Here is a 20754-nt window from a genome sequence, read left to right on the forward strand (position 1 = left end):
ATATTGTTTTAATCCAAGACAATCCGGAATTATTTATTAGTTGTATATAGCTGAAATATATCTATAATATAGATAATAGAACATGTATATAATATGATTGGCTACAACCCAACATGGAACAATAGCTGCTTTTTGCTCTTATTTTTCTTCTTTTTTCCTCCTATTGAACCCTGCTCGTCATTTCCATCCGACGATACATCCGCCCTTGCCTCCTCATTAGGCTGGTTCCATGCTTTGGTTGTTGGACCACTGTCTTGGAAGGGAGAAAGCCGATTTCTCCCACCTACGACGATGCGGTTTTGTCGTGGCGCGGAGGGTAAGGACGGGAAATCTTCGTCGAGACGTTGAATCTGTGATCCTGAGCGAGCAGCCCATGAAGCAGAACTTGAGCCGATGCCTGAGGAGGTCCCAGATGAAGTTTGAACAAATTGAGGTTGCGTTTGCTTCGTTACCGGACTTGGTGAAGAAGAGGACCATGCCGTTGTACTTTGTCGAGAGGAACTTGATAAATTGTCTGGTAATTGCGGTACTGTCCGTTGTGATTGAGAGGCGGCAGCAGCAACTCGATCCCAAACATTTTTTGAAGCTCTTGCAGAAACTCCTCGAGATTTGACTGCCAGGACTCGTGATTTCCCACTGGAAGAGGATGAGGGCGAAGCCGTAACTCCAATGCTTTCCAGCATAGGAAATTGTTGCTCCTGAAGCAAATAATATGCGGCAGTTAAAATCAGAGTTCTTTAAAAATAATCCCCCAGTATTTACCAAAGCTCTCCGGTCATTCCAACATTGTTGAAGTTCAAATCGCTTATCGTCTTTATCTAATAAATCAAGTAGTCCTTGGATTGTTTTTCCTACAAGTTCTGTATTGTTCCCAAATAATGCTAGAAGCGCATCCACATAGTCGTCCACTGGCATCATAGAAGTACGGAATGTAGATGTCAATGTACGGAATTGTCCTAATTTTGTATTGTCTCCTTTTAAATAGCCCCTTAAACGGTCCAGATAAGCTTGATGCCGACTAAAAAATAAGTATAAATCAGTACTATTAGACATTCAGAGATAATCTTTCGAAATATATATATTGTTACCTGGCCATCTGAGTGTCAAATGTAGAGGCTGCACTTTCTTGAGTAGAATTTGAGTTCGTCTGCACAATTGGCTCTAAAGTGACAGAGTTTTCATGCGATGAGTGTACGATTGATGTTGACCTGCTACTATCCGAAAGTGCTCCGAATCCAGCCGGAACATTAATTGCTGGCTGTCGAGAACGGTTCCTCTCTTGTGAGATGCGAAGGGCACGCGTTGCTCGAGAGATATCATTTCCATTAACGCTACGTGATTGGCTGTTTGTATCTGTTTGTAGTGGTCTCTCCTCTCTTTCATTTTGCTCTTCTGATCGCCCTTGTCTTCGTGAACGTCTACTGGAACGCTCAGACTGATTGGTCTCATTTGAATAAGTGAAATTGACTTCTATCTGCCGTAATTGCCGTATTCGTGCCCTTTGACCCCCCCCCAGAAGCTCCAGCATGTTCTTCAGCCTTTGAAATGATATAATAATTTTTTTATCAGTAAAACAGTTAATATAAAGATATACAGGACGAGTTGCTTATTACCTCATGTGCTTTGAGATCTATATCAGTTTCGAATACAACAAACTTCTTTTCCAGACATGCAGCATGACCACAAATGTAATGGTCTCGACGAAAATGCTCTGCCTAGTAAATTAGAGGAAAATGATCTAGATTTCGCCGTGAAAATAGAAATGCAACAGCGTAAATGATATTACCAAACTATCATAATTAGCATAGTATTGATGGCGTCCAGTACCATTCCGCACGCAAATAAAACATTGCTCGTGTTTATCTCGGCAATGTTCGAAGAGCTCGTCATCTCCGTAATAAGAAATTCGACAGAATTGACATTCAGGATGTCCTTTAAAACCAGACTGGTTTTCGCCTTTTGAATCATCGCCATACTTGTAATGTTTATTCAATTGCGCGGGAGTAAATAATGTGTGCTCATGGGCAAATATCTTTTTGTGGCGAATACATAAATCGCTAATAAACCGAAATGAAAAAGATTAGAAATGGAAACGTTAGAAGCGAATTAGATGATAGATACCAAAGAGACATCCCGTGATTTTTCTTTACATGTCTCTTCAATTCACCCCAACCTCCATCGCATGAAATATCGCAGTTGGGATCTGGACAGTTAAATCTTAACATTATCATTGTGTCACCATAGATCTGTTCATCTTCAAAAAGAATTGAAAGTTTTTCATCGGAAAAGGGTAATTCGCGACGATTGTAGTCTTCAAAAGGCTTTGAAGAATCCCGAGTGAAAATCACATCCTGTTGTTCGGTCTATTATTACAACATTAGTACGTATTTTGACAAAATCTTTTATTCAAGATTACTACCTTACAGTAGACGCACAATTTTGATTTGTAAAGAGCACGAAGGCGTAAGCAGCAAAGATGGCACGTTCGATGATTGCAATCGGTTACTGAGTAGTATATAACAGGCTCAGCACAAATGAAGCAAAGATCCTTGGCATCTTTTGGAGTAGTGGTTTCTTGCATTTCTTTCTGCTCCAATTCAGCATTCGGTTCAGATTTTTTTTCTCGAGTAGAATGAGGTGAAGTGGACTGATGCTTTTTAGACGGATTTCTGCCTGCAATCCCACCACGCCCTTGGCGCCCACGTCGCCCTCCACGATTATTCTCAATGGACATATCTTGTTAATATTTTATTTTTTTTTCCTTAACAAGAGCCGGTGAACTGTTCTGTGTCAAACAATAAATTTCATCCTCCTGCACGTCACAAAATCGTGATGTCAATAATAGGCCAGACATGAATTTCAACATCATCGCATGTTTACCCTCTCCGATTTTTCGATGAACTAGATTCCCACTATTTTGGAGTAGAAAACAGATACCTAAATATGCCCCTCCTGTGAGTTTTACTTATTAATTTGCTTTTGAATAGTAGCAAGCACTTTGGTTTTTCCTATAAAATATCGTTCACTACTACTAGATAATTAACCTGTAGTAGTTAATAAATGTGCTCTTTTAATCAAAAACAGTTTCGTCGACTAGTCTAGCTATTTGGTAAAAAAAGCAGGCAGAGCAGAGATGGATAAGGCAATATATCGTTAAAAATATGTTTGAGAAATCTTTGAAGTTTAGAAAAATAGAGACCGAATTCATTTACACAATCAATACACGTATTCTGAAATATTTAATTTTAAAATGAGCTATAGTTTTACGGAACTTTTTTTTTTGAGATCCAAGCAACGTGTCAATTTTAATTATGTATAAAGCAAAGGTACTTACTGAATTATGGATATATCACGGCTAGTTCTTTATTTTCATTTTGCCATTTACAAAGACAAAAACAGTACCTTATACGTATCTTTCATGATATCGAATATACACTTATTCACCTCCTCAATAGTGATGGTATTTATCACATCCATAGGGGATATCGTAGCAGTACGGGACTCTGTGGTAGTATGGAGTGCAGCAGCTATATGGGACACAGCAGCTATATGGGATACAGTAGTCGTACGGGATATGGTGGCGATATCCATCACATCGCTTCGCGACGGTGTTCGTCGTGCTAGCTACGTTGAACACGTTGGCATTGTTAGCCGCATCGGTGCATTCATTAGCTTTGACGTTAGCAGCCAGATTCGCGCGATGATCAAAGCAGTTATCCACGTTGGCAGCATTGGCATAATATGCGTTGTTATAAATGAAGGGATAGCACCCATATCCACCATAACCGCCACATGGATAGCACCCATATCCACCATAACCGCCACACGGATAGCCTCCATACGCGCCATAATCGCAATATCCGCATGGATAGCCATAATCGTACCCAGCGCAACGCTTGTCAACAAGGTAATCTTCTTCAGCGAGCGAAGAGGCGAAGGAAGGACAGAAAAAGCCAAGTAGGGCAAGAGGAAGAAGTACAAGGGAGCAGTTCTTGAACATTTTGTCTGTGTTTGTTCTTGATTGTTTTTTATTCGAAGTGTTCTGAGTGAGTGGAACTTTTCAAAAGGTACGCTTTTATATTCATTTCAAGCATAAGACTCAATCATTATTTCTGCATCTCCCACTTGATCATATCTCTCAAACAAAAGAATTATTGCTACTCTAATTGATATCAAATTTTAATGGCACATATTTGATGAATTCCTAAGCAATGTTAAGATCAATAAACACTTGGAAGCCAATTCGGTCTTTTAAGGCATGCGACCTTCGGCAAATGCATTTAGGCTTATGTAGAGAGCTATGGCGCACTCAAACAATCGTGCGTGACGCCTTTAAACAATATAGTTGGTTTCTGTTGAGCCTGTAGAGCCATCCTATGAACAATATCTCAATGGTTTTAAAGTCTAGTCTCAGAGTATAATAGTTTGAAAACGATTAATTTTTATTATGAAACAGGTAATAAGATATATATACGGAGGCTATGTAATATAGCGATTATTGTAGGGTGGAGGTGGAGGATAATACATGGGGTGATTATATGGCGCACTGATCACGTGTGGTCGCAATGGGTCGTCTTGTCGATGGATGTTGATACGATGAGAACGGTAGAAGCCGAAGGCAAAATTGGATACAAAGAGAGAACCAAAAACTAGTGCCAGAAAGAACAGCATTGTTTTGTATGATATTGGTTCGATGAAGCTGTTTATGATTTCCGCAAAAGTTTCAGCTGATACTTTGGCCCTAGAGGAAATAAATTATACCTAAACGAATGAATATATACAAATTGAATAAAAATGGAAACTTACCTTCCTATAACTTTGGGATCACGATTCATACAAGTAAAAATGTCAGTTAAGGATAAGCAGATCATTCAAATGCTTGGATAAAGAAGCTCAAGTATTATATATAAGTATATATATATGTAAACATATAAAAAAGGATATCTTTCCCAGGCCCTGCAAGCCTTCTCCATGGCAGGTACTCGAGTTTCGGGTGAGCAGCGGTTTTCAAGATAATTCTTCGAACATTGAGACATTTCCTGCAAAATTTCTAATAGGAAAACAATGTAGAGTTGAGTTTGAGTTGGCAAAAGCCTTCGAGCGGCAAATATACTATGGCCTACCTGCCGAATATTCCTCTACTCTTAGATCTACATCACGCTGTACACTTTGAATGAATTGAGTGACGAGATATAATAGCACGGCAATAAGAAAAATATTAAAGAAGAGTTGAAGATATCTTTATAAACGCAAGAGTTAGCAAAGAGTGGGATGAAGGAAAAAGCGAATTTATCTGAAGAAATACCCGGAAACAATTAGAGGAATGTCTTGGTAGTTTGGCCTCTTATCGTTCCCAATAGATGCAGACGGGCCCCACATATCAGAAGACCGTTGCTTCGAATCCTTTTCGGGATGCTATTTACTATGAGGATGAATACTCGCCTATCGAAATATACATATATATGTGTATATTCATGCTTACCTCATTTTCGCTTTCGCTATCTGTCTCATTTTCTCTTCTTGCTATTTTGTGTAATCTATTGCCGTTCAACTCACGCCGTCTCCTCACTTTTCTGATGGCGTTGGTAGCAATCGGTGCTCGTTCTTTGCTACGAACAGAAAGAGAGCCAAGATCATCGGACATCGTGTTCAGTAATGCAGAGATTTCGCTACTGGCTGTTGAAGGGGGAAGAGAAAAAAGGAATTTTGATCCAGTGATGGGGGGATCGACACTATGTTCGCTCTTTCCGTCTGAATTGCTATCTTCATTTTTAACCGCATTCGACGTTGGTGTCACGTTAAAGTGTTCCGAGAATGAATTTGATGCTGAAGAATGGGCTCCTATAGCATCCATATTTTGTACGTCAATCTCTTACATTACATCTTGAAATAGGATAGCCTTACGCTTCTTATTTGAATCTCCTCCGGGGTATCCAGAAGAGAACACGTCTGTGTTCTTTCTCTCATACTCAAACTCCATTGGGGCTTCCTTTGAACGCCCACTTGAGCTAAAGGCATTAAACATGATTATACAAACTCTCGAAAGCACCGCTATGCTTAAAAGCGATATTGATTAATACTATTTAATTCGGAGTTGAATAGTAAAGCAAAGCCACTGGTAGATGAATTAACACCAAAAAAAAGTTGCAATACATTCAGTTTTAAGAGTACTGGACAAGAGGGAACGAAACGATGGTATACCTCAAGGATTGGAATGAATTTCAGCGGTTATCCGAAGAGCTTTATCAGAAATCTCCAGAACATGTATGCGCTTAATTTATTTAAATCAGACAAAGTTCATCTAATCTAATCTATGTTTTTCAATAGACGAGATTTTTAACAAGTTATCGGCATTGCGATGGTATACTAATCCTCAAGGTAACTGATGACCGAACGGTACGTGAGAATACGTTAATTATACCACGCTTAATCTTCTTCTAACGCTCCGTGCTTGTCTGATATACTCAGTGTCTAAAACTCAAAACTGACCAAATGGCCGATCTGAATAAACTTGATCGCCTTAGTAGATCCCTCTTAGAAAAATTCCAGAATAGGCAGGCCACTCCTATGGATATCGACGGTAGATTTCGAGATTATTGTAATTTTTGTGCGGGATTCTTTTAACTTTCCTGCTCATATATATTAGATTCAAAAGATATAACCAGAGATACAATACAAACAATGGCTCAGCAGCCTTCTGCAAAGTCAACACAAACACAGCGTTCGTCCCGGTCAAAAGGAAAGAAGAAAAACTAATTTTTGGTTTCCTTGTTGATTTTTTTTTCTTTTTGGGTTTTTTGTTACTTTTTGAATTTCTGGCTACAGATACAAATTTATGTATAAGAAGTGAACTTTGGAATATACTTTTTTACATGAGCGAAATCCGGAGAGAAGTAAGCATTAAATTTATATACATCCCTTATTTTGGGGGCGATAAAACCCATCATCCTTTGCAAAACTGAAAAATTGTGTTAAAATAATTGCTATCTTATATCTATTAGCGAAAAAAGCGAAAAAAAAATAATAAAAAAAACTAACTTTACAAAAGCATAAAAAGGAGGAAAAAAACAACACGATATAAAAAGAATATATAAATCAGGATTTTTTTTCCTATCTAAATTTCAAAACAGCAAAAAAAAGCAAGCAATCAAAACAAAGCAAGTGGTAGAGCTAGTCACCAAAAAAAATTTAAAGAGTATGTTCAGATAAAGCTAAATGCGTGTTATGAGAAGAAGCGTGCAGCAGGAGGGGGTGCAAGAGTAGGCTTCTCGGGAAGCGGCTGAGGTTCATCGACCTCCAAGACCAAAGGAGGTAAAGTCGATTCAATTTCTCGAACCTCCACTCCCTGTGCTTCGAGGTCATCGCGGATTTTTTGCATTTCGCGCTCTACTCTCGCGTTAATAGAATCATCATCCTCGTCTTTGTCTCGTCGCCTGCCGAGAACGCTCGTCCATAAATGGGTATTAGGAGTTGGAATAGTTTCTGACGTGACGCGAATTCCAGCGCGTTGCAAAAGTTTGGGCATACAGATCCGATAGTGTAAATGTCCCTTGACGAGATCCGTACAATCAATGTTTGATATTCGAGTTACTCCAGCAATAGGCCGGATACCGGCCACCGAGTTTAGACCGCTGGTACTTGCGCGAAAAAGAAAACCTAGGACCCAATCATTGCGCACGTATCCGTTCACGAAACGGCCCGCTACCACAGTCGTACACTGCCTCCACTGGTCTTTTGTCGCAGACAAAGGAGCTCCGAACAAATATACATCTTCGACAATGCCGAACGCATTGACGCGCGCCAGTTCGAGAAGCGCAAAGAAAATAACTCGAGCTCCAAGTGAATATCCGATAAGTGTGATTGGACGAGAGCCGAGATTTCTGTTTAATAGCGAGTCTGCAAGAATCTATCACGGGAAAAATAATGACAAAGTAGATCATTCAAATAAATGGCGTTAATTCATGGCGTTGTATGTATAAGGACCAAATCTAGTTGTACCAGTCCAGCAATTCTTGCGCGATCCAATGCATTATTCCAGGGATTATCGATGAGATAGCCGAGTTTTGTAAGTGCTATGATTGAATAGGCGCAAAAATTGAGCTTTAATACAACTCTCATTTTTAGCAACACTAATTACCTAAAGGAAATGCCAGTGCACTGACTAAAGCACCCATCATGGTATGTCTAAGCGCCTGCTGGACGGCATTGGAGAGAAGCTCGGACACAAGCATACTGAATAAACTTCCAAGCTTTATCAGCATCTCTGGTTCCCATGAAATAGAGAAGTGGTCTCCTAGCACAGGATCAATGGTAGAGAATGGTCGGATAAAATCATCTTCTTTCGCAACCCATCTATATAATACACCGTTAATAAGCTGGCACTCAAATCCGGTGCAGAATGTATGAAATATATACCCAGCAATTGTAATGATTGCATTTGCACGATGATTATCCCGTACAGTAAGGAAATCAAAGGTATCCACTCCCTTAGTTCTTCGAGCCATTTTACGACCTAGAAAAAAATGTACAAAAAATAAAAATCAAAAAAGAAAGAAAAGCTCCATCAAAAGCTGACATACTTGCTATCCCACTTCCAGCCAAAGCAGCTCCTGATGTAATCAAGGCTACACCACTGGTACCTCCAAGAAAAGCCGATGTTCCGGAGATGCCAACTGTACCCAAAACCGCACCCAAACCGGCACCAATAACAGGCGCTAGTAACCCTGCAGATAATCCAAGTACCAAACCACCTCCTAGAGTGCACGAAAAATAAATAAATTAAAAAAAAAACAGGCACCATATCCGATTAGACTATTTTGCTTACCAACAGTAGCTAATCCAACCATCACGACACGGCGTTTAAAATTTTGTTTATTGCGTCCTTGCATCTCAGTATTATTCCCCATATCCCCACCTTCGGGTTCTCCAACATCATCCAGCTGTAGCTGATCCATGATACGATGCTCAAAGGCCTGAATCTCATAGAAATCAAGCCCAAGATAATGCCCAATACGGGAAATAAGCACTCGAGAGCGTGCATCATAGGCAGAATCCGATACACAGAGTAGAAAGAGATCGCACAAAACTGTCCAGCGTAGGTCAACAATAAGGGGAGCAAGAGAAATTTTAGCATTGGAGGTCGCGGATGATGAGGTAACAGAGGAGGGAGGATATTCTTCGTTCAAAGCAGATATACTTGAGGATGACGTAGAGCTGGATGGGCGTGGAGAAGTGCAAAGTTCTTGAACAGTGGCAGGCTCATCTGTGGGTTCTTTTGGTTTGGTGGCTACCAACACATTTTCACTCTTATTCTCCTCTCCTTCAGTTTTATTAACCCCAGGTAATGTTTCCGTGTCATTTAAGGGTATCTCGTCCTGATCTGATGTGGCGACCTCGCGTACTTTCTCATCGCTTTTCTTATTATTTACCTCAGTTTTCTCTTGAGAAACTACATCATTAAGCACATCAACAGCAAGGGTAGTAGTCTCTCCCTTCGAGATAAAATTCTGAACTAAATCTCTAGGGGTGACCTGGTGCTTGGAGAGTTGCTCGATCATGCGTTGCTCTAGAAGTTGTTACATCAGGTTAAATGAAAGATATTTGTATAACATATATACGTAAAGAAACTATTGAATATATACCAGCTTCATTGAGCTCCATGTGAGCATAGAGCTTACGCATTAGGTTACGATGCCATTTGTCAGCACTCATTCGTGCATAACTAGCATAATTTCCTTCAGATTGAAACACGAGCTCAAGACAGGTAACATAGCAAAGTGCTACATAAGCGACGCGCTGAGGACTGGTGAACACATCCTTTGTTGCTTGAATGCATGCCTTCTTCTCCAGCGCATCTAGATCAACATGAGCATCATGGGGATCGAAATGTAACTCATCCAACTCTGTATCGACCATCTCTTCACTCGTTTCTTCATCTAGACTATTTTCTAAAATCCTAAAATCTTTTAGAATAAACTAAAGTAAATAAATAATACAATTTATTCATTACCATCGGCCTCGTATTGTTTGTCTGCAACCATGCCATTTGTTGAAGGGGGTGTGTTTTCTTCATCCGCTTCATTCCATTCAGTTGTTTCATGAAAAACCTCCCATTGTACTCCCTTTTCGATCTTTTCTTCATCTGAAGCTACGGGCACTTCGCTATATTTGTCAGAGTCATCCTTGGCCTTCTCCTCTTCGTCATTTAGGGTTTTCGCTGCGACACTGTGATTTGGCATTTAAAGGAAACAGAATGGCCCCTAATTGGGCTCAAGTAAATGAAAAAAAGGAAAAGCAAAACTAGAAAATATAAGTAAAGCTAAGAGTATCAATAGTACCGAGAAAATCTTGCAACTTATTATACAAAGAAAGGCGTAGCTAAAATGTGATGTGGTAATCGTAATCTTGTGGGAAATATATGGAATGAGAGAAGGGAGTCGGTAAAAATGAATTTGTTCTCAACGATTTTAGATAAATTTCTTAAGATTGTCACACAGCCTAGTGAAGAATTTCTACGTTAGAACCGTAGTGCGATCCAGTCAGGAAATCAGGTAGAAATATCAAGAAATAGGATGTGTTATTCGATTAAAGTAGAAAGAAAAATAAAGCTGTGGGATCGTATTTATTTTACGGAAAATAAAACATTTGAGCAAAAAAGAGAAAAATATTGACAGCTAGCAAGAAACATAAAATTGAAAATTCCAATTAGAATTTTAATTTCAGGGGAGGAGAAAGATAAAATGTAGAGAGAAGTTGGTGGTTAAGGCCATTATAAAATAAGATGCTCAAAATAATAGGTTGTAACAGTAAAATCAAAAGGAATAGTTTATAAAAGGTCGAGAAGGGACATGTACCATAACCAAGGTATCATCTGCTCACCCGTTCATCTTTGGCTTGGTTTGGCTTCGAAGGCTGTAAATAACGAAAGAGAAAAAGGAGAGAAGGAATAGATATAAGGGCACATTGTAACTCAGTTAGACTAAAGTATTTGTTTACACTCGGTCTGAATTCATTGGTCTTAGATCCGGAATACCGGCAGTCTTGTGTCTGGGTAGAGAGGATACAACAGCACCTGCATGGGGTGCTCGACTTACTTTCGGACGGAAAGAGGAGGTGGTGGGTTGATCAGAAGGAAGATGTACATTACTAGGTGCGTTAGCTAAACGGGAAAGGCTGCGTTTATCTTTCGTGTCGCCCCCTCCTTCTGGCTGTTCTTCGTTGTGCTCAATTCCGGGTAAAGTAGTCGATTGGGAAGATTTACTAGCGTCTTTGTCCTAAACCGACAGCAGAGTTAGGCATGTGGTTTCAAAGCGAATTCAAATGAACCTATAGCTTACTAATTTCATCACCGACCAGTCAAATACATAGTCATACTGAAATCCTTCTCGTACAAATAGATCACGAAAGAGTCGCCGCAGATAGCTATAGTCGGGCTTGTCATCGAATCTTAGGGAGCGTGTGTAATTCAGATAAACAGCGAACTCCTTTGGGAAACCACGACACAGAACTTCTGTAGGGGTGGTCATTTTCTTTTCCATGATTCGATCATACTTTTGTTTCTTTGTTGCAGCCTTGAGACCCTGCCAGGGGAGCGATCCTCGCAAGAAGTACATCAGAACATACCCGAGAGACTCCAAATCATCGCGCCGTGATTGTTCTAAAAATACAAGGTTTGATGTTAGAATCAATAAGTTGTATCAAATTGCTGACCTACGTACCAACTCCTAAATGGGTATTTATACTGGCATAGCGGGCAGTTCCTGTTAAGTTTTTGTTCTCGCGATATGGAATATGAAGGTGGGTTTTCGGATCACGGTAGCGCTTTGCAAGCCCAAAATCAATGACATTTACTTGGTTGCCCCGTTTGCCAATTCCCATAAGAAAATTATCAGGCTTGATGTCGCGGTGCAGAAAGTTCTTCGAGTGGATATATTCGATTCTTGAAATCTAATAAATGAGAAAAATGAGTACTCGGAACAATAATCCAGTATTAGTCGAGTATACCAGTTGATCTGCCAAAAGGAGCACTGTTTTAAGTGAGAATTTACGGCCACAAAAGCTAAATAAGTCCTCCAAAGAGGGGCCAAGTAGATCTAGCACCATGCAGTTATAGTCACCCTCAGTGCCATACCAGCGAACAAAAGGAATGCCGATGCCACCAGCAAGAATCTTGTACACTTTTGTCTCATATTCCAGCTGGGGATGTTTTGACTTGACTGATTCCAGCTTAATGGCTACCTCTTCTCCATTGATGATGTTCACTCCTAACGGATAAAATTCCAGAAACATTGAGTTATTGAATCATCATGAGAAAAATCGATTAATTTACCAAGGTAAATGTCTCCAAATGAACCTGATCCGACCTTGTTTAAAAGCCTGTACTTGTTGCCAATTCTAACCTCCATTAAATGAAGATCTGTCAGAGCAGGATTGTTGGGTTGAGGAGGATTAGGTTTCTATTTTTTTTCTTAATCCTTTGTTATGAAATCCACACCGGGGAGATTAGGACCAATCAGCAGGGGCAGATAACTGTGACGTTTCTTTCTCTTTTCTCGCTACTAACGATTTACTCTCGTCATTAATCGGAAAGTAAAAATGCAAGATCCCAACGCACACCAACACTTAGCCCCGGCACACTTTGGTCAGGAATACGCCGCTGGAAATGTTCACCAGCCGCACATTAGTGTCAATGGAGCGGCCATTCCAGGACAGCTACAAGTAATCCCTTTTTTTTTCCCCGCACTTTTTTCTCTGAGAGCTTAATTTATTGATTTTCGCACCCAGGATCCAAACAAGCCCGCCGATCAAGCAGCCTACGATCCTAGTAGACTAGGCTACGCCCAGTTTCCGAATATGGTCATGAATCCACTCTATCGTATGCCTGTATCGAATGAAGTGGCCGAAGAAGAGCCTCTTTACGTCAATGCAAAACAGGTAAATTGTCTAGCAGAGAAACATGTGTGCCAACAATTGACTAATGATCTTGTTGTAATAGTATCACAGAATTCTCAAGCGAAGAGCAGCTAGAGCACGTCTAGAAGAACAGAACAAGATGTCAAAAACCCGAAAGGTAAGCTAGATCCTTTCACTTATTAACATAGTAATTATCGGTTTAACTTCCTTTTATTTTTGCATAGCCCTACTTGGTAAGCGTTCGATTTACTTAACCTTTTCTCTTTGCTTCTCACTCACTTTATTCTTCAGCATGAATCGAGACATAAGCATGCTATGAGAAGGCCCAGAGGCCCAGGTGGACGATTTTTGAAAAAAGAAGAAATTGGTAAATGGCAACTGCTTTCTATTGCTCAATTTTAACTTCATATTAACTTTGATATTTACTCAGAACAATTGCAGAAAGCTCAAGAGCAGGAGAATAGGGAACAAAATGGACAACAGCAATCTCACCAAGATATTAACCAAGAGAACCCTAAACTTCCAGATGGCACCGACGGGACTGCATGATTTGGCCCTACAATAACAATTGGAATCACAGTAATTCCAAAAGAAAGCCTTCGTTTTTTAGGCATCTGGCATTTTACGGTTATACAATGTATACTTCTTTGTTAGTAGCTTTTTATTTATTTTGCTTGTGTTTCTTTCAGTATTTTCCACTTTCGTTTTGCCACTTTTTGCTTATTAGTTTAATATTTTTTTGTGTTGTCCGTCTTTAAATGACTACGTCATCAATTTTCACTTAATATTTTTATGTCTTTGGAAGTCCAATATGATCAACTTCACTAGTAATAATGTCCAGCTTTACATTCGGTAACTATGTGTTAATTCGTAGTTCTAGACGTGCAATCGATATTAAAAAATTGCTTTCTACGTCCTAGGCCAATCCTCTACCCCCTTTGGCCAGCAATCAACGGGAACAGGATTTGGTGAGTAGATTTTCGCGATCGTACGGCTCCAATCTCAATTGAATTTTTCGCTAAATGCTTTGCATCAAAATAGGTGGCTTCGGCCAAACCTCTACAGCAACCCCGAGCTTTGCTTTTGGAGCCGCTGCCTCACAACCACAACAACCACAGCAATCAACTAGTGGGTTTTCGTTTGGATCTACACCTGCACCATCACTATTTGGCGGCGCGTCATCTACATCCACAGCTCCCTCAAGTCTGTTAACACCAGCTCCAACGGGAGGTCTATTTGGAAATCAATCTCAGCAGCAACAACAACAGCAAAAGCCAGGCGGATTCACTTTCGGTACAACACCTGCTTCAACTGCTACGACCGGATTTGGCGCAACTAGCACAGCCGGTGGGACGGGATTTGGGTTTGGTCAAACTCCTGCCACTTCGACTGGAATAAACTTTGGTGCAAAACCGGCGACAACAGGAGCCGGTCAAACAGGTCTATTTGGAAATACTTTGTCTGCACCTAGCCTAGGCAGCAGTCTCCTCGGAAGCACTCAAACACAACCCCAACAACAGACCTCATTAATAGGTAACTTTGGCTAGAGTTTGAACTAACTATTGAACGTTTTAAATGTACACCTCTTCCACTTTTCACCCCTTAGTCACACAGCAGCCCCCGCAGCCGTCAGTATGGGATATGATTGAATATATCAAAAGCAGTTGGGATCCTGCTAGCCCGAATTGCCAATTTAGAGTATGCGATCGTTTATCTCAAAACACCTCCAAATACTTTAGGTGCTAATCATCTAATATTTGACATTTTATAGCATTATTTCTATAATTTAGTGCACCCCAGCGAAGTCCATTTATACGGCCGGAGTCCAGGTGAGGATGAAATGCTTTGGCAACAAGCACAACAAAACAACCCAAATCCTTCATGGTAAATGCATCTTATGTTGGAGACAAAAAACATGCAATGGTGCATTGATACATTGATAAATCACAATATTATATACATAGTATGGTGCCTACGCTTGCGGTCGGCTTTGAAGCAGTAAAAAAGAGAATTGAGCTACAAGAGAAGCAAACTCTCGTCCATCAAATGAAGCTAAAGGTGAGGCCTCTAAGATATGAGAGGGGAACTTATATTATAGACTATTGAACTCCCGCATAATGGACAGGAAATTGCCGAGAAACTCGATAAATTACGCCAAAAACATCATCTCGACACCTCGGTAAAACTCGAGGAGCAAAAACGGAAACATATGGACTTAGCACATCGAGTATTACAGGTATATATTCAAGCAAAAAAAAAATAACGGCCAACAATACCTTGATAATCAACATTGCTTCACCTATAGCTCATTAAGAAAGTCCAAATCTTGCGCAACAAGGGTCATTCAATTCGACCTGACGAAGAAGCTCTACGAGTCCGCCTCGAAAATCTCCAGCTACAACTTCGCAAACCTCCTCAGTTCCGTGGACGGGTAAATGAACTGTGGGCTCAGCTGCAGATGTTAAAGGAATCTCGTCGCTTAACAAACGGTGTTGAAAACGTATACGGTGGAGTGGATGAAGAACAACTCGAGAATATGACAAAGGCAAATACGGCATATTATGTTTTTTTTTGGCTTGCCCTTGCTAATTCTTGTTCCAATAGGTGTTATCAGAGCTTCAAACTGGATTGAGTGATCTCATGGAGAAACTAGAGAAGGATATGCGGGATGAAGAGATCATAAGGCGAGGAATAGAAGACCGAATCGAGTAATGGTTTTCACTTAGAGAAAAATAAACTCTACTTTTAATTCTAATTAAAAAACAAGGAACATCTCAAAGGAAAATTACAATACGTTTGTGTAGATTTCAAATCAAATAAAATCAAATAAACCAAATAAAACAACTCAATAAAATATTGAACGAGTACGGTGACAAGGAATTTTCTCTATACTCTGCGTCTCCTTCGCATAATCCCATATATAAAAGTCTAGAAGGATGGAGTTGACCTTGAAGCGGGGGAATCGCCTACGCTTGCCTGATCTCATTTTGGCTCTTGCCATATCCCGACGGATTTTCGTGAGGATTTTTCTCCGAATTAGCTCGACGACCCAGATGGAGTTTCCTCGTATTTCGATCTAACATGCCTACCAGCTTAGTTTTGAAACTCCAGAAAAATACATCCATTATCACTATTACCTCCTCTGTTGAACCAAGTGGCAGGGGTATATGATTGTGAAGTATATTCAATAAATGGTTACTATATTGTAGCGCACCCATATGGTAGAGGGCCTATACAAAATCTATAGTTTTAGAATGCGCAAAAATGCTTTGATAATTCACAATTAACCTGAGGGACTCTATGAACATATGAATGGTTAAATGTATGAGTAGAAGGATTAAAAAAAGTGGAATAGAAAAAGTAAATAATACCTATAATCAGCGAACATTGTGAGCTGACCTATGTCATGGAATTCCCCGTAGTCTTTCTCCTCGAAACAAGCCCTAAAATTGAGAGGTTATTCATAGTCCATAAAATAATAGATGGAAATTTCAAGTGTACCATATATCTGCAATTAAAATTTGCGCTCGTTTATAAAATTTCACTATTTATAAAAGTATATTTCAATCAGAATGGAGTCGAAGTTCAACTCACATAAGTGCTTACCCGTTCTTCCCATATAGCAATGTTCATCTCGGAAGCAAGGGAAGTTCTGCACGATTAGTTCAAGCAACTTCAATGCAGATTTGTTTGCTTGCTCAATACATTTCAAAAATTGTCCCTCGAAATTCTGGAAAGGGAATTATGTTTCCATTTTTTAAAAAAAACGCAAATACTTGAGTACGAAGAATTAAAAACTCTACCTCACATAATATATTTCCGGCCTCACGTAGGACAGCAATTCGCTCCTCTAGCAAAGGCATGGCCTCCTTTGTATCGGAACGAAACACATGACGCAACAAGTCATCTGTTGCCTCTCTCCCATAAAATGTAGGGGAAGTTATAGGGATACCTTCCTTTAGAGCCCGATTAACCGCTGCACAAAGAGACCAATAACCAGTGTAGCTCGTGCCTTCAAAGGTTACTGCATAACGGTCAGGATGCGGGGCAGACGAGTCAACTGTATCAATATCGGACCAGAATGAAAAATTGAGTAAATCCACAAGGAATATCCTATCAAGAGGGAAAAGGGGGAGGCATCAACAGGAAATAGAAATAGGAAAAGAGGTGAATATTGTATTCACCACTCTACTGCCGACTTATCGGCAACTTTTGGGTTGAGAGGATGCTGTTTCCATATTGCGGTTGAGTATTTCCGTGCCTTCATGTTTCGGTAAATCTTAATATTGAAATGAATAAGCATTACTGATTGGAAACGGGCAATTATCCCTAAATTACTTACAAGCCTCGCAGCTTTTTCTACCCCTTCTTGTGGTATGGACACATGTTTGCTATTCTGATTAAAATAAAAAACTGTTCAGTACTCATCTTGATGGAACAATGAGATGGTAGGGGTACCCTGTTAATGAAGAAAGCACTATTTAGAACGGGATTAAGGAAACAGTCGCTCTCCTCGATCGATGGCATTTGGTACTGGTAAAGAGCGGAATAGGAGTATTAAAAAAAATTTATAAAAATCAACGAAGAAGCTGTCAAAAATTTTGCATGAGCAGTCATAAGAAAATTTCGACACGTCACAACCTTACTCGTTATGACAACTATGAATCGCGGTCTAATTGTGAACGCGAGGGGATACTCGACTGGATCGCGGCACATGGGCTTCTGGAAGCAGTTCGGAAGGCCGCTCGCTAAGATCGCAGTGCTCTCAACTGGTGTCATGCTTGGTTTGCAAGTGCTGTGGTACAATCTCGATTATGCTGAGCAACGAAAAGAGATGGAAGCAAAAGATCAAAAACTTAGAGGGAGAGTGATCGAGCTCATGTCTCAAAGGGCGTCATCCAAAGAAAAAAATTCAAATGCTTAACAGTATATTAGGGACAAACTGCTACCTTGGAGGCTTCTATATAATCATAAGCAAGAGCATTCATGTATTATAGAGATTAAATAGAGCCTAAAGGATTTTTCCCACATTAATCTAGTTTTATTTTCTACCGAATGGATTCCTACATATTCCTATATATTTTCTATGTATATTCGAGCGATGTCCCCACCATCATTTTTTAATCAAAAATCAATTATTAAATTTCTTTGAATGGTATTTCAAAATATAAGCAAAAAGAATAAGAAATTGAGCAAATTTAGAAAATACACACGAAGTACATAATTAATAGTCTTCTAATGAAACATCATTCATTCTGTGCCGGGGGTTTACCACAAGGTTGTACCATTTTCTAATGAGCATAAATTATTAAATTAGTGTCAAACTTCTTAAAACCCACATTGAATTTACCTCGATCATATTGAACTTCATCCTTCCAATACTCTCATTTTCAGCAACTGAAAAGTAGGATATAAGGTGATGATGGCCGACATATGAGGCATAAGTATCGCGTTGTTGATTGAGCGCCCATTCACTAGCAAATAAAACTTGAAATTAGAGAAATACTTGAGAGTGGAAGTAGCTATAGATGCTTACAATTTTGTCGTGTCAGAATGCCCAGTGCCGACGTATTTTGATTGCACTATATGTTAAAACAATACAATTAAGCGGGCATATCCAAAAGAATGTATAATGACAATATCATTAGATATTTTGACGATTAACTTACGATGCTCCAATTGGCTGTTAATATTAAATCGATCCTAAAAATGTTGGAACAAATAACCTGTTAGCAGGCTGCTACAATAGATCAACACAAATCTCATCGGTATTTACCATAATGCTCGTTGCTTCAGTAACTCACAAGTAGATTTAAAAAAAAAATAGAAAACTGTACTGTCAATACTGATTTTAAAATGATTTACAGTGCTCTATTTGTGACTGCTATTGGAACCCCCCATTCTGTTTGGATCGTGCTAATCAGAGTAAATAAAGTAATATAATACTGAAGAGCAATCGAGTGGAACTAGGGTGGATTTGAGAATAATTTTGCTTTCGCTAATAGCTTTAATTAAATGAGAATCATTTCATCAAAGTCCCTTTACGCCTCTGTTTGTGCTTTGATACTTAGCACTTCAAGCTCTACTTGTGCGTCATAGTTTTAAATATTTTTGTAATAGAAAACATAGCGAGTATCTTTATAAGAGTCTGCATTTATTATTTCCCTTTCAATATATCATAAAGAAAGTGGCACATTCGATTACTGACGTGCTGGAAACACATTCTGCGGGAATCGAGAGATAACGTTTCCTAGATGAGCAAAAGGCGTAAAGTAACAAACTTTCCAAATTTATAGAAGAAGTCCCATATACCTGCAGGCTCATATTCACAGACATACATCTTACGGCCGCGACAATTAGCTTCTGCGCATCCAACTTGCCTCGTACCTAGAGGAAGTGCATCAGTTTTCGGCACTTTGTAGAAGCAGAGGAACACATCTTGGTATATTACCTTTCCATACAATTTGCGTAAAGTGGCCCGTGGCAGCGGAAAACCCCTAAAGAAAATGTATTAAACATTGCAGTTATGAAGTGAAGGATATAGATAATATTTACAGGTCGATCGAAGCGATACTGGCTAACTTCATTATACCAGGAGTTGATAGCGGCGCCCATGCTAGAATGTCCAAGGGCCAAGTTTTCGCCTAATAGTCAAAATACTTGTCAGAAAAACCAAAGCAAAGAGAGGGCTCATAAATGTTTTTCTTTCACTTACCAAAACCACTTCTGCTATGTTCAAACACGCAGCGGTTGGCCCAATTCTGGGCAAAAGATGCCGCACGATCACTCCAGGTGAGAGCTGCGGAACCATGGCGGGCACGGAAGTTATTATGAGTATTGAGGACAACGTCTTTCAGACTATTGTTTGCACCGCTATTGTTATTGTTATTAATGTTGCCATTGTTATTGTTGTTGCTGCTTCCATTGCCATTGTTTAAATTACTGCCGCTACCGTTGTTGTTCACAGGGGGCCGACTGGGAATTGGGCGCTGATTCCCGTTATTGGGGCGCTTATTTCCAGAGTTGGGACGCTTGTTACCAGTATTAGGACGCTTGTTTCCAGAATTAGGACGCTTATTTCCAGTATTGGGACGCTTGTTCCCCGTCCCGTTTTTACGATTACTCACGGGGGGTGTAATCGGGGAAGGGCTCTTTTTCGGGCTCGTAACAGTGCTGCCTTTAGTGTTAGTGGCGGTCTGATCGTTTTTCACGACGCGATTGGCGGCCGGCGCCCGTTTCTTGGGAGTGAAGTCGAACTGATGCAGGAAGCGGCTGCCCTTGTAGATATAGATGTGATACGTATCCTCGCCGTCGCGCTTCTCCAAGTCCGCGGCGGCGTTCTGCAGGAATTCATTAAGATCATCTCCCTGCCAGGGGAGAAAGCCTTCACTCTCAAGCATGCCTTGATCATTCAGTGGGGCAGCAATCGTCGAGGTTCTGTTCTCTCCCATCGCACCGGGCGAAAGGATGCCAAGCAAGAAGGTCGTAACGAAAAATGAATAGGAGACTACTTTGAACATATTTGCACGCTCGAGATTAATAAGGTATTCGAGGGGAAAAGGATTCTTAGAGAGGCGACAGTGAATCGGGAGAAGGCAAACTGAGCTGAACCAGCCAACTTCAGTGGAGAGGAAGGGAGAGGAAATGAAGGGAAAGGGAGGAGCGCGAAGTCGACAGAAGACGCAATTAAAGTATTGAGGTGGAAAAACAAAAGCTGGAACGCAGAGCGGCCTTTGGAGTAGGACTTATATGTCCGGTTTGCTGAGTTCTCACCCGCTTGTGTGAAGAAACTCGGAACCTATCTCTGGAATAAGCATCACTTGAGATTTAATGCACTGAACA

The 20754-nt window shown here is 40.1% G+C and overlaps 12 protein-coding genes across 12 annotated transcripts; 4 read left to right on the forward strand and 8 right to left on the reverse strand.

Annotated features, from left to right (window-relative positions):
- Positions 1-101: 101 nt before the first annotated feature.
- Positions 102-2734, reverse strand: VTP21DRAFT_3623 (uncharacterized protein; the record flags this gene model as incomplete). Its single annotated transcript, XM_069393946.1, has 7 exons — positions 102-698; positions 763-1018; positions 1089-1538; positions 1600-1715; positions 1787-2057; positions 2122-2363; positions 2420-2734. The coding sequence occupies 7 exons, from the start codon at positions 2732-2734 to the stop codon at positions 102-104; spliced, it is 2247 nt and encodes a 748-aa protein (XP_069249061.1).
- Positions 2735-3448: 714 nt separating this feature from the next.
- VTP21DRAFT_3624 (uncharacterized protein) lies at positions 3449-4000 on the reverse strand (the record flags this gene model as incomplete). The annotated part of the gene is made up of 1 exon (XM_069393947.1): positions 3449-4000. The coding sequence occupies one exon, from the start codon at positions 3998-4000 to the stop codon at positions 3449-3451; it is 552 nt and encodes a 183-aa protein (XP_069249062.1).
- Positions 4001-4479: 479 nt separating this feature from the next.
- Positions 4480-6025, reverse strand: VTP21DRAFT_3625 (uncharacterized protein; the record flags this gene model as incomplete). Its single annotated transcript, XM_069393948.1, has 7 exons — positions 4480-4741; positions 4807-4839; positions 4945-5050; positions 5124-5239; positions 5306-5415; positions 5483-5841; positions 5905-6025. The coding sequence occupies 7 exons, from the start codon at positions 6023-6025 to the stop codon at positions 4480-4482; spliced, it is 1107 nt and encodes a 368-aa protein (XP_069249063.1).
- Positions 6026-6192: 167 nt separating this feature from the next.
- Positions 6193-6756, forward strand: VTP21DRAFT_3626 (uncharacterized protein; the record flags this gene model as incomplete). The annotated part of the gene is made up of 4 exons (XM_069393949.1): positions 6193-6264; positions 6328-6396; positions 6469-6580; positions 6647-6756. The coding sequence occupies 4 exons, from the start codon at positions 6193-6195 to the stop codon at positions 6754-6756; spliced, it is 363 nt and encodes a 120-aa protein (XP_069249064.1).
- Positions 6757-7222: 466 nt separating this feature from the next.
- VTP21DRAFT_3627 (uncharacterized protein) lies at positions 7223-10238 on the reverse strand (the record flags this gene model as incomplete). Its single annotated transcript, XM_069393950.1, has 8 exons — positions 7223-7906; positions 7999-8072; positions 8138-8352; positions 8416-8512; positions 8580-8753; positions 8825-9565; positions 9642-9947; positions 10010-10238. 8 exons carry the CDS (start codon positions 10236-10238, stop codon positions 7223-7225), a joined length of 2520 nt encoding a protein of 839 aa, XP_069249065.1.
- A 636-nt stretch (positions 10239-10874) lies between these two features.
- On the reverse strand, positions 10875-12404 carry VTP21DRAFT_3628 (uncharacterized protein; the record flags this gene model as incomplete). Its single annotated transcript, XM_069393951.1, has 6 exons — positions 10875-10911; positions 10996-11273; positions 11337-11656; positions 11718-11946; positions 12004-12263; positions 12329-12404. 6 exons carry the CDS (start codon positions 12402-12404, stop codon positions 10875-10877), a joined length of 1200 nt encoding a protein of 399 aa, XP_069249066.1.
- Positions 12405-12594: 190 nt separating this feature from the next.
- VTP21DRAFT_3629 (uncharacterized protein) lies at positions 12595-13461 on the forward strand (the record flags this gene model as incomplete). Its single annotated transcript, XM_069393952.1, has 6 exons — positions 12595-12717; positions 12784-12933; positions 12995-13069; positions 13137-13145; positions 13222-13279; positions 13343-13461. 6 exons carry the CDS (start codon positions 12595-12597, stop codon positions 13459-13461), a joined length of 534 nt encoding a protein of 177 aa, XP_069249067.1.
- Positions 13462-13745: 284 nt separating this feature from the next.
- VTP21DRAFT_3630 (uncharacterized protein) lies at positions 13746-15624 on the forward strand (the record flags this gene model as incomplete). The annotated part of the gene is made up of 9 exons (XM_069393954.1): positions 13746-13764; positions 13833-13880; positions 13954-14445; positions 14519-14610; positions 14684-14796; positions 14877-14970; positions 15038-15148; positions 15218-15457; positions 15517-15624. The coding sequence occupies 9 exons, from the start codon at positions 13746-13748 to the stop codon at positions 15622-15624; spliced, it is 1317 nt and encodes a 438-aa protein (XP_069249068.1).
- A 133-nt stretch (positions 15625-15757) lies between these two features.
- Positions 15758-17439, reverse strand: VTP21DRAFT_3631 (uncharacterized protein; the record flags this gene model as incomplete). The annotated part of the gene is made up of 10 exons (XM_069393955.1): positions 15758-15988; positions 16050-16142; positions 16201-16210; positions 16284-16355; positions 16414-16456; positions 16519-16642; positions 16716-17025; positions 17097-17191; positions 17255-17308; positions 17371-17439. 10 exons carry the CDS (start codon positions 17437-17439, stop codon positions 15758-15760), a joined length of 1101 nt encoding a protein of 366 aa, XP_069249069.1.
- Positions 17440-17563: 124 nt separating this feature from the next.
- VTP21DRAFT_3632 (uncharacterized protein) lies at positions 17564-17836 on the forward strand (the record flags this gene model as incomplete). The annotated part of the gene is made up of 1 exon (XM_069393956.1): positions 17564-17836. The coding sequence occupies one exon, from the start codon at positions 17564-17566 to the stop codon at positions 17834-17836; it is 273 nt and encodes a 90-aa protein (XP_069249070.1).
- A 322-nt stretch (positions 17837-18158) lies between these two features.
- On the reverse strand, positions 18159-18691 carry VTP21DRAFT_3633 (uncharacterized protein; the record flags this gene model as incomplete). Its single annotated transcript, XM_069393957.1, has 5 exons — positions 18159-18203; positions 18263-18386; positions 18449-18494; positions 18582-18615; positions 18689-18691. The coding sequence occupies 5 exons, from the start codon at positions 18689-18691 to the stop codon at positions 18159-18161; spliced, it is 252 nt and encodes an 83-aa protein (XP_069249071.1).
- Positions 18692-19112: 421 nt separating this feature from the next.
- Positions 19113-20432, reverse strand: VTP21DRAFT_3634 (uncharacterized protein; the record flags this gene model as incomplete). Its single annotated transcript, XM_069393958.1, has 5 exons — positions 19113-19162; positions 19225-19299; positions 19364-19409; positions 19468-19556; positions 19628-20432. The coding sequence occupies 5 exons, from the start codon at positions 20430-20432 to the stop codon at positions 19113-19115; spliced, it is 1065 nt and encodes a 354-aa protein (XP_069249072.1).
- Between the last annotated feature and the right edge of the window lie 322 nt (positions 20433-20754).

The sequence above is a fragment of the Calcarisporiella thermophila genome (genome assembly GCF_041956535.1).
Source record: "Calcarisporiella thermophila strain CBS 279.70 unplaced genomic scaffold VTP21scaffold_18, whole genome shotgun sequence".
NCBI classification, from domain to species: Eukaryota; Fungi; Calcarisporiellomycota; class Calcarisporiellomycetes; order Calcarisporiellales; family Calcarisporiellaceae; genus Calcarisporiella; species Calcarisporiella thermophila.